At 53.7% G+C, this 12,638-nt stretch overlaps 1 protein-coding gene across 2 annotated transcripts in view; it reads left to right on the forward strand.

Annotated features, from left to right (window-relative positions):
- RUFY1 (RUN and FYVE domain containing 1) overlaps positions 1-12,591 on the forward strand; it is a 63,477-nt gene extending 50,886 nt beyond the window's left edge. For both annotated transcript variants that reach the window (XM_054487086.2, XM_054487089.2), the window contains exons 14-18: positions 1,396-1,525; positions 4,550-4,644; positions 8,454-8,502; positions 10,169-10,246; positions 11,956-12,591. In XM_054487086.2, coding sequence (XP_054343061.1) covers positions 1,396-1,525; positions 4,550-4,644; positions 8,454-8,502; positions 10,169-10,246; positions 11,956-12,099 — 496 coding nt within the window. In that variant the 3' untranslated portion in view covers positions 12,100-12,591. The remainder of the gene's footprint in view (positions 1-1,395; positions 1,526-4,549; positions 4,645-8,453; positions 8,503-10,168; positions 10,247-11,955) is intronic.
- The last annotated feature ends 47 nt before the right edge of the window (positions 12,592-12,638 follow it).

Below are 12,638 nucleotides of genomic sequence, written 5' to 3' on the forward strand. Positions count from 1 at the left end.
TCGGCTCACTGCAAGCTCCGCCTCCCAGGTTCATGCCATTCTCCTGCCTCAGCCTCCTGAGTAGCTGGGACTACAGGCGTCAGCCACCACACCCGGCTAATTTTTTGTATTTTTAGTAGAGACGGGGTTTCACTGTGTTAACCCAGGATGGTCTCGATCTCCTGACCTCGTGATCCTCCTGCCTCAGCCTCCCAGAGTGCTGGGATTACAGGCGTGAGCCACTGCGCCCGGCCTAATTTTTGTATTTTTATTAGAGACAGGGTTTTGCCATGTTGGCCAGGCTGGTCTCAATCTTCTGGCCTCAAGTGATCCACCCGTCTCGGCCTCCCAGAATGCTGGGATTACAAGTGTGAGCCACCGTGCCTGGCCTATAGATTTTTTGAGATAGCATATATGCCAAGTCAAAAGCCTGATGTTGAGAGAGGAGAGAGAGAAGAGACATCTTTATTCCCACAAACAGAGAGCAGACTCCAGGGGGTCCATCAGTGCCCCCGGGGCCACTCAGCTGGTACAAGGGCGGAGTCAGGTTCAGGCTGAGGCTCACTCCTGGCCTTCTCCCTCCAGGATCCTTCATTGTCAGTCTGGCCGTAGGTTATAGAAAGAATGAGGCCGGGCACGGTGGCTCACGCCTGTAATCCCAACACTTTGGGAGGCCGAGGCAGGGAGATCACGAGGTCAGGAGTTCAAGACCAGCCTGGCCAACATGGTGAAACGCCATCTCTACTAAAAGTACAAAAAATTAGCTGGGCGTGATGGCGTGTGCCTGCAATCCCAGCTACTAGGGAGGCTGAGGCAGGAGAATCACTTGAACCCAGGAGGCAGAGGTTGCAGTGAGCCAAGATGGCGCCACCACACTCCAGCCCGGGCAACAGAGCAAGACTCTGTCTCAAAAATAACAAAAAGAAAGCAGAATGAATTGGCCAGTGAGGTGGCTCATGCCTGTAATCTCTGCACCTTGGGAAGCTGTGGCGGGAGGATCACTTGAGCCCAGGAGGTTGAGGCTGCAGTGAGCTGAGGTTGCGCCACTGCACTCCAGCTGGGGTGACAGAGCTAGACCCTGTCTCAAAAAAAGAAAAGAATGAATTTTGAGCTTCCTTTCCTCAGGTCTCCATGTCAGGGGAGCGTTCTGCTTATGTGGTCTAAGTGTTTTAGAGCTCTCTTCCTTCTCCCCTGCGTAAGTGTCAAGTGTGTGCCTGCAGGCTTTTCTCTCCCTGGTTCCTGCTGTTTCTTGTGGAAGGGCAGGTGACCCTGCGGGAGAGGGAAGCCTTGCCGAAGGGTTTAGATGCTCAAGAGGCAATTCAGAGACTTCCCCGTTTCCTGGGCAGTGAATTGGGTTGTGGATCTTCCATGAAAATCTCCCACTGAGACTAACTCAAGTTCATTTTGGGAAAACAGCTCAAGCCTAGAGAAAGAATTGAAATCAGAAAAAGAGCAAAGACAGGCTCTTCAGCGCGAATTACAGCACGAGAAAGACACTTCCTGTCTACTCAGGACAGAGCTACAACAAGTGGAAGGATTGAAAAAGGTGAGGTGGGGCAGCCTCCGGAAGCCCCTAACATGCTCCGGGCAGGCTCCTCTCCCCGCACCCTTTGTGTGGGGGCCAGGCAGCTCCAGGGTGTGCGGAGGCTGTTAGGGAGCACCTGCTTTAGGAGCATAAGACAAAGACAAATCATAAACCACTAAGCCTGCTGGCAGCTCAGATAGAGGCCAGTGCCGTGAAGAGAATAAAGCAGAACAGTGCCCCATGTGCAAGGGGCCTGGGGAGGGAGCAACTGGTGAGCAGAGGCTCCGGTGAGTTATGCCCTGCAAAGCACCTCTTGGGTGGAGACTGCAGGAGCAGACCGGAGTGTGAGGAGCAAAGGGGAGGCCTCAGGCGGCAGGCAGGAGGAAGCCCTTCATGGGCCCTGGGAGCCAGGGGAAGGAACGTGGGTTTTATTTTAGCACAGTGGGAAGCTGGTGGAGGGACAGGATCCGTTTCGTTGGCGGATGGTCATTGGCTCCTGTGTGGAGAGTGGGTGATAGGCTCGCAGGAGAGGAAGCTGGGAGGAACCAGTAAACATCTCCTACCACATGCCAGCCTCACTTCAGCCACTGTGCCCAGGGTCGGGTCATCCCTGGGAAGCAGACTGACCCCAGCCCTCCACTTCCCCCACATCACCTCAGTTCTGTGGAGGACCCTCTCACTTGGAGGCATGGCCTGGATGCTGTGGGCTTCAGAGGGCGAGAGAAGTGGGGTCCAGCAGGCCTTCACTGTCTGGCTGTGGAACTGGACCTCCCAGGAAACTCCGAGGCCGTGTGGAACATTTGCCCTAATGTAAAATCATCAGCTGTTTTCCCAGAGGGGAGGAGGCTCTGCGATCCTGGACGGAGCTGACCGCAGCCTGGGGCGCTGTGGGGGGCTCCTCCCATGTGGGGATGGCGTGCCCTCAGGCCCCTGCGCTGCCGAGCGCTGCCGCGAAACTGAGCCCAAAGCGGGCTTCCCCTCAGCACCTTCCCAGGAGGGGCCTTCAGGGCCAGGGTGGCTTCTGGACCTGGATTTTGTTGCGTTGAACATGGTAATGGACACACTGCACGATTCCAGTGAGTCAGGAAAGGCCCTTTTGATTTGCATTGGAAAGTGCCTGGAGTTGTTGGGGAAGGGAGAGCTTCCTCAAGAGCCAGGTCAGGCTTGGAAAGTGGAAGGGAGGAAGTGGAGGGGCAGAAGAGGACTTTTAGAAAGTCCCGCCTCATCATGGGGCATACGTCCTTTATTCTGCTTCAGAATGCTTCCGTCAAAAGATTCGAATTACACAATTACAGCCCGCCCCAACAATAGGAACAAAACAATGTCTAATATCCCCAGTTAAGCCACAGCTTTGTGCTTTGAGAGCCTGTGCACAGAAGCAGAAGCTACAGCACAGGTTGTGCAGGGAGCCGCCCCGCCACTCGGGCCCAAGCTCCACCTCTGCTCCCCGTGGTCCCAGAAACCCCAGTTACTTTCTGGGTCTCCATCCTGGCCTTACCAGACTGGTTCAAGGTGCACTGGCCCCAGGTGTCAGTGCCGTTGCCCCCGGGGGAGCTCCCTCCGTGCAGGGCTCCACATGGTCCAGCCAGCCCCCAAGTGCTCTAGCCATGAAATGAGGTCCCAGGTCACTGCCTTCATCATCCTTGACCAGTGCTTTCCAAAAAAGCAGCTTTTTCAGAGTTGAACAGGAAACCACCTTTCAAACTAGTCTTTGCTGATGCAAGCTTCTTGTGATTTTGTGTACAGTTCTTCTATGGATTTTTTGAGATAGCAATCTGTTTTGTAAAATGTTTATCTTTTAAAAAGAAGCTCAAATAGGCAAAGCCTCATTTGTCCTGTGATGGTAACTTTTTTTTTTTTTTTTTTTTGAGACGGAGTCTTGCTCTGTCGCCCAGGCTGTAGTGCAGTGGTGTGATCTCGGCTCACTGCATCCTCCGCCTCCCCAGTTCAAGCGACTCTCCTGCCTCAGCCTCCCGAGTAGTTGGGATTACAGGCATGTGCCACCATGCCCTGCTAATTTTTGTATTTTTACTAAAGGAGGGGTTTTGCCATGTTGGCCAGGCTGGTCTTGAATGCCTGACCTCAGGTGATCCGCCCACCTCAGCCTCCCAGTGTTAGGGTTACAGGTGTGAGCCACTGCACCCAGCCGAGGGAAGCTATTTTTAATGTGGCTGATGAATGTAACTATCCTGTCCCATGTCTCTGTCCCCAGCTGCAGAGCCCCTGTAGAGTGCTTGCCTTCGAGCTGCCCAGTGACAAGAGTAAGCTAGCAAGAAATAATCTTGAATGACATGAATACAGGACTGCATTTTGCTCTTTTTTTTGGTTTTGTTTTGTTTGAGATGGAGTTTCGCTCTGTCGCCCAGGCTGGAGTGCAGTAGCACGATCTCAGCTCACCACAGCCTCCGCCTCCGCCTCCCGGGTTCAAGCAATTCTCCTGCCTTAGCCTCCTAAGTAGCTGGGATTACAGGTGCCCGCCACCACGCCCAGCTAATTTCTGTATTTTTAGTGGAGGCAAGGTTGCACCATGTCAGCCGGGTTGGCCTCAAACTCCTGACCTCAGGTGATCCACCTGCCTTGGCCTCCCAAAGTGCTGGAAATACAGCCATAAGCCACTGTGCCTGGCCACCTTTTGCTCTTGAAAAACATTCTGATCTGCTTGTTGCTCTGGTTGCTAAATCTTTTTTTTTTTTTTTTTTTTTAAAAAGGCCGGCGCAGTGGCTCACGCCTGTAATCCCAGCACTTTGGGAGGCTGAGGCAGGCAGATCACGAGGTCAGGAGATCGAGACCATCTTGGCCAACATGGTGAAACCCCGTCTCTACTGAAAATACAAAAATTAGCAGGGCATGGTGGCGGGCACCTGTAGTCCCAGCTACTTGGGAGGCTGAGGCAGGAGAATCGCTTGAACCCAGGAGGCGGAGGTTGCAGTGAGCCAAGATCGTGCCACTGCACTCCAGCCTGGCGACAGAGCAAGACTCTGTCTCAAAAAAAAAAAAGGACCGTGTAATCCTCTGTCCAGCATCTGGTTGGTTTGTTCATTTTAGGAGTTGCGGGAGCTTCAGGACGAGAAGGCAGAGCTACAGAAGATCTGTGAGGAGCAGGAACAAGCCCTTCAGGAAATGGGCCTGCACCTCAGCCAGTAAGAACCCCACTCCCCTCGTCTGCCACTGCAGGCACACCAGGCTACCCACCACATCCCTCGGGCCCCAAACCTACCTCCTTTTGGTGAACGGAGGGTGGGCCATTTAGGAGCTCAGTCTGCTGTTCACGGATGAGCTCTCAGGAAGCCTGGCCTCAGAGGGGCCCAGCACTGATCTCTGCTAACCACATGGGATGTCAGTCAGCTCTTAGTTAATTCATGAAGCACGTTCATTCCTAGTGACCAGGACACTCCTATTCCTTAGCTTCATATCCAGGGCCTGAGGGAACAGATGGGCAATGAGAGGATCACTTGGTCAGCCTACAGTCAGGCCAGAGGGAGCGGGGCTGGTTTGGGAACGGAAGCCTGGCACGGTAGAGGTGCACTCAGCCGCCTTGTGCAGCGCAGCCCCCTTCCTTTCGGGGAACTGGCCACCGCATCCGCCAGAGTCTGTCTGTCTCTGCTGCAGGTGCTGATGGGGTGCAGACCCTGGTAGTTCTGCTCCCCTCTGACTTGACAGCTCTCCTCCTTGGTGTCCCAGTCTAGACACGTTGCTGTGGACACCTGGGCCTTGGGGTGGATCACGCTGCAGATTGTGGAACTTGTCCATTTGTGTGATGATTCTGCATTTTCAACATAGTGGGTAGCTTTTCTCCTCAAGTCAGGGCTCATGGTTGCAAGTAACAAAAATCCAACTCAAAGTGGCTTAAGCAAAAGAAGCCATCAGGAATCGGTCTCTGTCTCCTACCTCTGCTATCCTATCTGCCTCACAGGTGGGTCTGGACCCTGCAGGGGCAGAACAGCACTCAGCAAGGCCATCTATCAGAGGAACAAAGTCTCTCTTCTTTCTGCATAGCTGCCAGGATCACCCGAGATTGACTCTGCTCCCCAGTACCCATGCCTGACATAAGCACCATGACCAAGGAGATGGGGCTCACGACCTCAGCACAGCCTGGTCCGCACCAGAAATTTGTAGAGTCTAGTACTATTAAGAAAATAGGCCGGGTGCGGTGGCTCACGCCTGTAATCCCAGCACTTTGGGAGACTGAGGTGGCAGATCACCTGAGGTCAGGAGTTCCAGACCAGCCTGGCCAACATAGTGAAGCCCCGTCTCTACTAAAAATACAAAAATCAGCCAGGCATGGGTGGTGGGCACCTGTAATCCCAGCTACTCGGGAGGCTGAGACAGCAGCATCGCTTGAACCCGGGAGGCAGAGGATCCATCTCAAAAAAAAAACAAAAAACAATAGCTGGTCAAGGAATCTGATGTCTCTGGTGGGAATGCGGTCTGCCCGCTCCCAGATGCAGGTGCTGGCCACTCGCCATCTCTCCTGTGCCCGTTACCTTTCTAGACTAGCTCATGGCTGCTGCTCCCTCCCCTCCCACCCTCCGCCCTGCCTGCCACCCACTCAGCTGAGTGCCCTGTGCTGCTCTCGTCTGGCCTGTCAACTTGCCATGCTCTGGCCCCTGTTCCTCCCCAGCCCCCAGGGAGCTCCTTGAGGGACGCAAAGCCCAGTGTCTGTCCCCATGCTCAGAGCATAGGGCATCCCGAGAGCACTCACCAGAAGCAGACATGGAACACAGCTGGCGTGGAGCTGGCTTCTGGGGTTTGCAGCCAGTGTTTTCCTCTTTACATTGGATGGACAGCAAGGCAGTGTCACAGGTTCCGTCCTAGTGGACCATAGACCTCGAAACTGTGGATGTGGATGGTCTCTGATCTTTAAAATGTATCATTGTGGCCGGGTGTGGTGGCTCACGCCTGTAATCCCAGTGCTTTGGTAGGCCGAGGTGGGTGGATCACCTGAGGTCAGGAGTTCGAGACCAGCCTGACCAACGTGGAGAAACCCCATCTCTACTAAAAATATAAAATTAGCCGGGCATGGTGGAGCGCACCTGTAATCCCAGCTATTCAGGAGGCTGAGGCAGGAGAATCGCTTGAACCTGGGAGGCAGAGGTTGCAGTGAGCCGAGATCGCGCCATTGCACTCCAGCCTGGGCGACAAGAGTGAAACTCCATCTCAAAAACAAACAAAAAAATGTATTGTTGCACTTTGTGGCCGCCTGCCACTACCGGCTAACCTAGCTTCCGAATCCCAGTGTGAGCTGCCTGGCCACCATTCCCTCCCAGCGAGTGCTGTGGGTGTCACAGCATCAGGTGTATACAAACGCAGACAGGACTTCCTGAGGAGTTGCTTTTGTGCTCTCTCCCCTCTTCCCTTCTTCCTCTTGTAAGCCTATACCGGATGACAGAGATGGCAAAGCCTCTTTGCAGACCCTGCGTTAGCTGCAGGAAGTTTCCAGTTTCATCATCTTGGGAACATCTGGATTCTTCCTAAATTGTGTTTCCTAGAGTTCTTGTATGTTCAGTTTGCCATCTTGACCTGGCTTCCCAAGGTCTGTCCATCTGCGCAGCCTCTTCTCATCCTGTCAGTCTGCTGGCCTATTTCCTGTTTCTGCAGCCGGACCAGGAAGGGAAGGAGCTGCCTCCCAATCTTTAGTAAAAGTCACAGGGATTTTTCTAAATGCCCTGATGCTGTTTTCTAATCCCTCCCTTAGAAGTCTACCCTGTGTTTCCCAGAGACCTGCCATTTTATCACTTAGTCTAATCTGATGATAGTTCAGACTGATCTCAGTTTTTAAGAAACGCTCAGGCCAGGCTGGGCATGGGGGCTCATGCCTGTAATCCCAGCACTTTGGGAGGCCAAGGCAGGTGGATCACTTGAGGTCAGGAGTTCAAGACCAGCCAGGCCAATATGGTGAAACCCTATCTCTAGTAAAAGTACAAAAAAATAAGCTGGGCATGGTGTCGGGCGCCTGTCATCCCAGCTACTTGGGAAGCTGAGGCAGGAGAATTGCTTGAGCCCAGGAAGCAGAGGTTGCAAGGAGCCGAGATCACACCACTGCACTCCAGCCTGGCTGAGGCAGCGAGACTCCATCTCAAAAAAAAAAAAAAAGTCTCAGGCCTATAATCCCAGCACTTTGGGAGGCTGAGGCAGGTGGATCAATTGAGGTCAGGAGTTCAAGACCAGCCTGGGCAACATGGCAAAACCCCACCTCTAGAAAAAATACAGAATTAGCCAGGCATGATGGCACGCACCTGTAGTCCCAGCTACTTGGGAGGCTCAAGGGGGAGGATCACTTGGGCCCAGGAGGTCAAGGCTGCAGTGAGCCGTGATTGCACCACTGCACTCCAGCCTGGGCGATAGAGCAAGATCCTGTCTCAAAAAAGGATCAGACTGTTTCCCTCAATTGCACAAACTGCTTCATTTTATTTGGTTTAGTTCTGCCAATTTAGACCATGTTCAGTCCTGTCTCTTACGTAAACAAAGGAATTGTTCTGACACTTCACAAGAATGGAGCAAGAACAAATGGCTGTGCCCTCTGAGCCTGCCCCTTCCAGACAGCAGGCAACAGAATGAATGGAGGCCAGGGAGAAGCCTGCAGACTCAGGTTCCTGCTGGGGACAGCGGTAGAAACTAGCGCAGAACAGGGCCAGGTCTTGGCCTTCTGGCCTCAGGCCATCCTCTCACCTCAGCCTCCCTCAAAGTCTTTTTGAGCCCCTGCAGGCTAAGCAGTGTGTTCTTGTGCCAGATGCACTCCCAGGCTCAGCCTCAGCCCTCAGCAGACGGGAGCCAGTGTGATGAGGCGACTCTGGGATTGTACAGAGGCGGAAGGCATTTTAACAACTCATGTTCTGGGTCTCCTCCAAGTCCGGTATCCTCACAAAGCTAGTCATGAGAGCCAGCTGTGTTAGGGATTCAGAGCCTCACTCTCTCTCACTGCTGTGAAATGGCCTTTTTTTCCCCTTAGGTCCAAGCTGAAGATGGAAGATATAAAAGAAGTGAACCAGGCACTGAAGGTACTGGCTTGCTAAGAACCACTTCTTCACTGTCAGCTTGCGCTGACTGCCCGTGTGCTCATACGTTTAAGTATCCCAACAGTCAGGTGAGAGTGTGTGGTTGAGGCAGTGGTGGTGATGACATATTTACAGAGAAGCCAAACGCTGCTCAGAAACGCGTCCCTCGGCTGAGGGCGATGCTGACAGGTGGCAGGGCCAAAGCTGAACCTAGGTCTTCTGACTCCAGTTCCTCCGCCATCAGCTGTGCTTTCAAAATAGGCCTGATGGGCATTCCTAAAGGGGGAAGCAGGTGGCAGAGAGGAGAGACCTGCGGATATCTTTAAAAAGTGAAAAACAGGCCCTTCTGTTGAAGTGAGGTGCCAGAGGCCAGCCAGCCCCACTGCAGTGCCTTGTGCCATTGCTAGGGACCACTCAAGCCAAGCCCTGAGTTGGGCCAGGTTTCCGCACCCTTGTGGGGAGGGCAGAATGACACATTCCACTGAAGAGCAGGAGTTTGCAGGTGGCCCGGTGTGGGTGCCAGGCTGAGCTGCAGGGCAGAGAGCGTGGGAGAGGAGGCAGACATTCGGGGGCACGGCAGCCTGGCCTTCAAGACGGCCTTCCCTGCAGGAACACCCCGCTTCGGCGTCAGCTGTGCCGTGGCAGCAATGCAAAAGCAGTCCCTTTGCACACTGTTCCACGTGGTGCAGAGCAGGGACCCTGATGTCTCTGGGCATCTAACTTCCAAGTGCCAGGTCAGGGGCAGCAACTAACAGCAGCCTGGACTTCTAGGTAATATCAGTTTCACAGCATCAGAGGGAGGATAGAAATCATAAAACAGGACTCTAGAGCCGCCAGAGCTCTTTGATGTCAGGATGAACGTCCTGGGCACACACTGGCAGCCCCAAGGGTATGTGACTCTAGCTCAGTCTGTGAGGATCTATTTGTCAGCAAGAAAATCATGTCCAGAAGATGCTAACAGGCCAGAAAAGTACCTCAATGCCTTTGACTTCTCTGGAACACCCCAGTCCCTAAGCCTGAATAAATCACAGGTGCTGCTTCGCCCCGAGAAAGCCCTTTCGGGGGCCACCTTTCAAAGCCTCAGCCGCCTCCCCGTGGAATGGAGCCCATCTGCTCCCCAGGGCTGTTCAAGAATCAGGGCTTTGGCCCGCATGGAGAAGGGCTTCCTCAGGCCTGTGGGGCGCAGTGCCCGCTGTCCATCACCTTCTGTCTCTCCACAAGGATCAGCATCAGCAAGTGTCTTAGTCTCACTCAGATTTGGCCCTTCTCCCGCGCCTGCCAGTTCAGCTAGTCACTTTGGCCGGTGTCTCAGGCAGGGTCTAGGGTTGCAGGCACCAGAAGCTCACTCTGCTTACTTCAGCCAAAGGGAACTGATTGAAAGTGGGAGTGTGCCTGAGTGAGTGGATGCTGGAGACCGCCTTGAGGCCCCAGGGCAGCAGCTGCAGAGGCCAAGAGGTGGAGCACGGAGCTAGGATGCAGAAATCCCAGCTGCAGCCTGACCGGGAAAGGGCCCCTTGATGACAGTCCTGTGAGGCCACATCTGATGGAGAAACAGTGCCTCACTAAGAAACAGGTGCTATGAGGGACAATGGATGCAGCCAGAACACAGCTACCCACTCATCAGGGGCTTAGACAGAAAGTGGATTCTAGAATGTCCTTTCCTCTTCAGGGCCACACCTGGCTGAAAGATGACGAAGCGACACACTGTAGGCAGTGTGAGAAGGAGTTCTCCATTTCCCGGAGAAAGGTACGTGGAAGCTCCACCCACCCTCCCAGCGCCCTGAGTCATTGCCCGCTGAGATTCCCCCTTTCTCTGGTTCCAGAAGCCCACATCAGACCAGGCTCACTGCCTGTGACTGTGCTCACTGGTTGGCAGATGGGCAGCCCCGCCTCTCCTGTTTGCCTGTGCAGATGGCTTTCCATCCTGGCACCCTCTTTCTGAGAGGCCTTGACCAGTCATAGGCCCCTGGTCTCCAGCACATCCTTTCAGTGATTGACAATGATTTTTGGGGAGATGGGGCTCGTTGTGTGCAGAGCTGCTCTAGGGGAGTGTCATTGAAAATTCTCTGTATGCGGCAGGAACAAAATCTGGCTCAACTTAGGCAAAAACAATCTATGGGGAACCTATAGGGCAGCAGGTCACCAAAGATCACTAGTGATCTAGGCAGGGTGCTTGCCCCCCCTGCCCTTTAGGTTCTGGAAACAAGGTCCTAGGCTCACCCTTGGGTCTAGGGTTGACTGGGCCTTAACAGTCTCACCAAGACCAGCTGGGTAGGGGAAGAGCTGGGTATAAGCAAAACTGGGAGCTAAAAGAAACACTGCCAGCGCCACCCCCCTTTCTGCCACGGCATATTCTGTCTGTTCCCATAACAGCCTAGCTCTGTGGAAAAGAGGAAGCCACAGCTACCCCACCCCCCTCCCCACCCCGAGTTTCAAGCAGTGCCTCGCAGTAAGCTCAGAGCTAGAAACCACGTCCTGAGGCTGCCTTTGCGATCACATGTGTCTACAAGGCCTGGCTGTCCCCATCTGTGGAGTCACAGAAGCAGAGGCTGCACAGGTGCTCATCTTGATGTCTCATCAGGCACCCAGGGAACCTGTTTAGAAAGGGAAGGATCCACTCCCACCCCCTTGGAATGCAGCAAAGAGAACGAACCAGACTCTTCCTGTAACATGGACTAGCAGCTCACTGGCTTAGTGATGAAGTCCAGCAAAAGTAAACTTTTTGTCTTAAAAAGACCCTTAGGCCGTGCGCGGTGGCTCATGGCTGTAATCCTAGCACTTTGGGAGGCTGAGGCGGGTGGATCACGAGGTCAGGAGTTCAAGACTAGTCTGGCCAAGATGGTGAAACCCCATCTCTGCTAAAAAAATACAAAAACTAACCGGGCACGGTGGCAGGCACCTGTAATCCCAGCTACTTGGGAGGCTGAGGCAGGAGAATCGCTTGAACCCAGGCGGCAGAGGTTGCAGTGAGCCGAGACTGCGCCACTGCTCCCCAGCCTGGGCGACAGAGACTCAAAAAAGCCGGGCACGGTGGCTCACGCCTGTAATCCCAGCACTTTGGGAGGCCGAGGCGGGCAGATCACAAGGTCAGGAGATCGAGACCATCCTGGCTAACACGGTGAAACCCCGTCTCTACTAAAAATACAAAAACTTAGCCAGGCATAGTGGCAGGCGCCTGTAGACCCAGCTACTGCCAGAGAATGGTGTGAACCTGGGAGGCGGAGCTTGCAGTAAGCTGAGATCACGCCACTGCACTCCAGCCTGGGCGACAGAGCAAGACTCTGTCTCAAAAAAAAAAAAAAAAAAAAAAGACCCTTGTTTGCACACAGCCCCTCACCACTCCACAGAAACATAAGAACCCATTCCAAACTATGTGCTTCTGGGTTAGGAAGCAGGGAGGGTGTGCGGATGGCTTTTCCCTGGGTGCCCTGTGACTGCCTTCTTCCTGTCCTGTAGCACCACTGCCGGAACTGTGGCCACATCTTCTGCAACACCTGCTCCAGCAACGAGCTGGCCCTGCCCTCCTATCCCAAGCCAGTGCGAGTGTGTGACAGCTGCCACACCCTGCTCCTGCAGCGCTGCTCCTCCACAGCCTCCTGAACCTCCATCCTCAGGAGCACAGCCTCACGAACAGTGCCAAACCCTGTGGGTCTCCAGGGGCCAACCAGAGGCTTCGGAAATGTGTTCTTTCCCAAGAGAATCAAAGGAAAGAATCAAATTTCTTGCCCGGCCACTGGCACTCCAGAAGACAGCGTGCCGGAACTGGCAGCTCTCATCGTTCGGAATTAACTCCTCTGGATGGAAACTTCCATCTTACTTGGTTACATCACGGCTCTGGTTCAGATACAACTTCATGATTTTGCTACTATCATTTTTCACTTTTCAAAGAATTTAACCTATTTTACAGCAGTTCAGTTCTGCTAGTGAGTAGTTTTCCTCTCCTACCTCCCTTCTAAAAACCTGGTTCATGCATAGCGTTTGACACACATGGAGTCTGTCAGTGTGCCTTCTCTGCTTCAGTCAAGAGATCTGCCATTTCATGCCCTTGTGACTACCTATCATTGGTCCTGCAATAAAATCATTTATTTTTCACTCTGGCGCATGCAGAAGCTTGTGTCAACTTCCAAAGAGCCCACCGC

This window comes from Pongo pygmaeus, chromosome 4 (genome assembly GCF_028885625.2).
Source record: "Pongo pygmaeus isolate AG05252 chromosome 4, NHGRI_mPonPyg2-v2.0_pri, whole genome shotgun sequence".
NCBI lineage: Eukaryota > Metazoa > Chordata > Mammalia > Primates > Hominidae > Pongo > Pongo pygmaeus.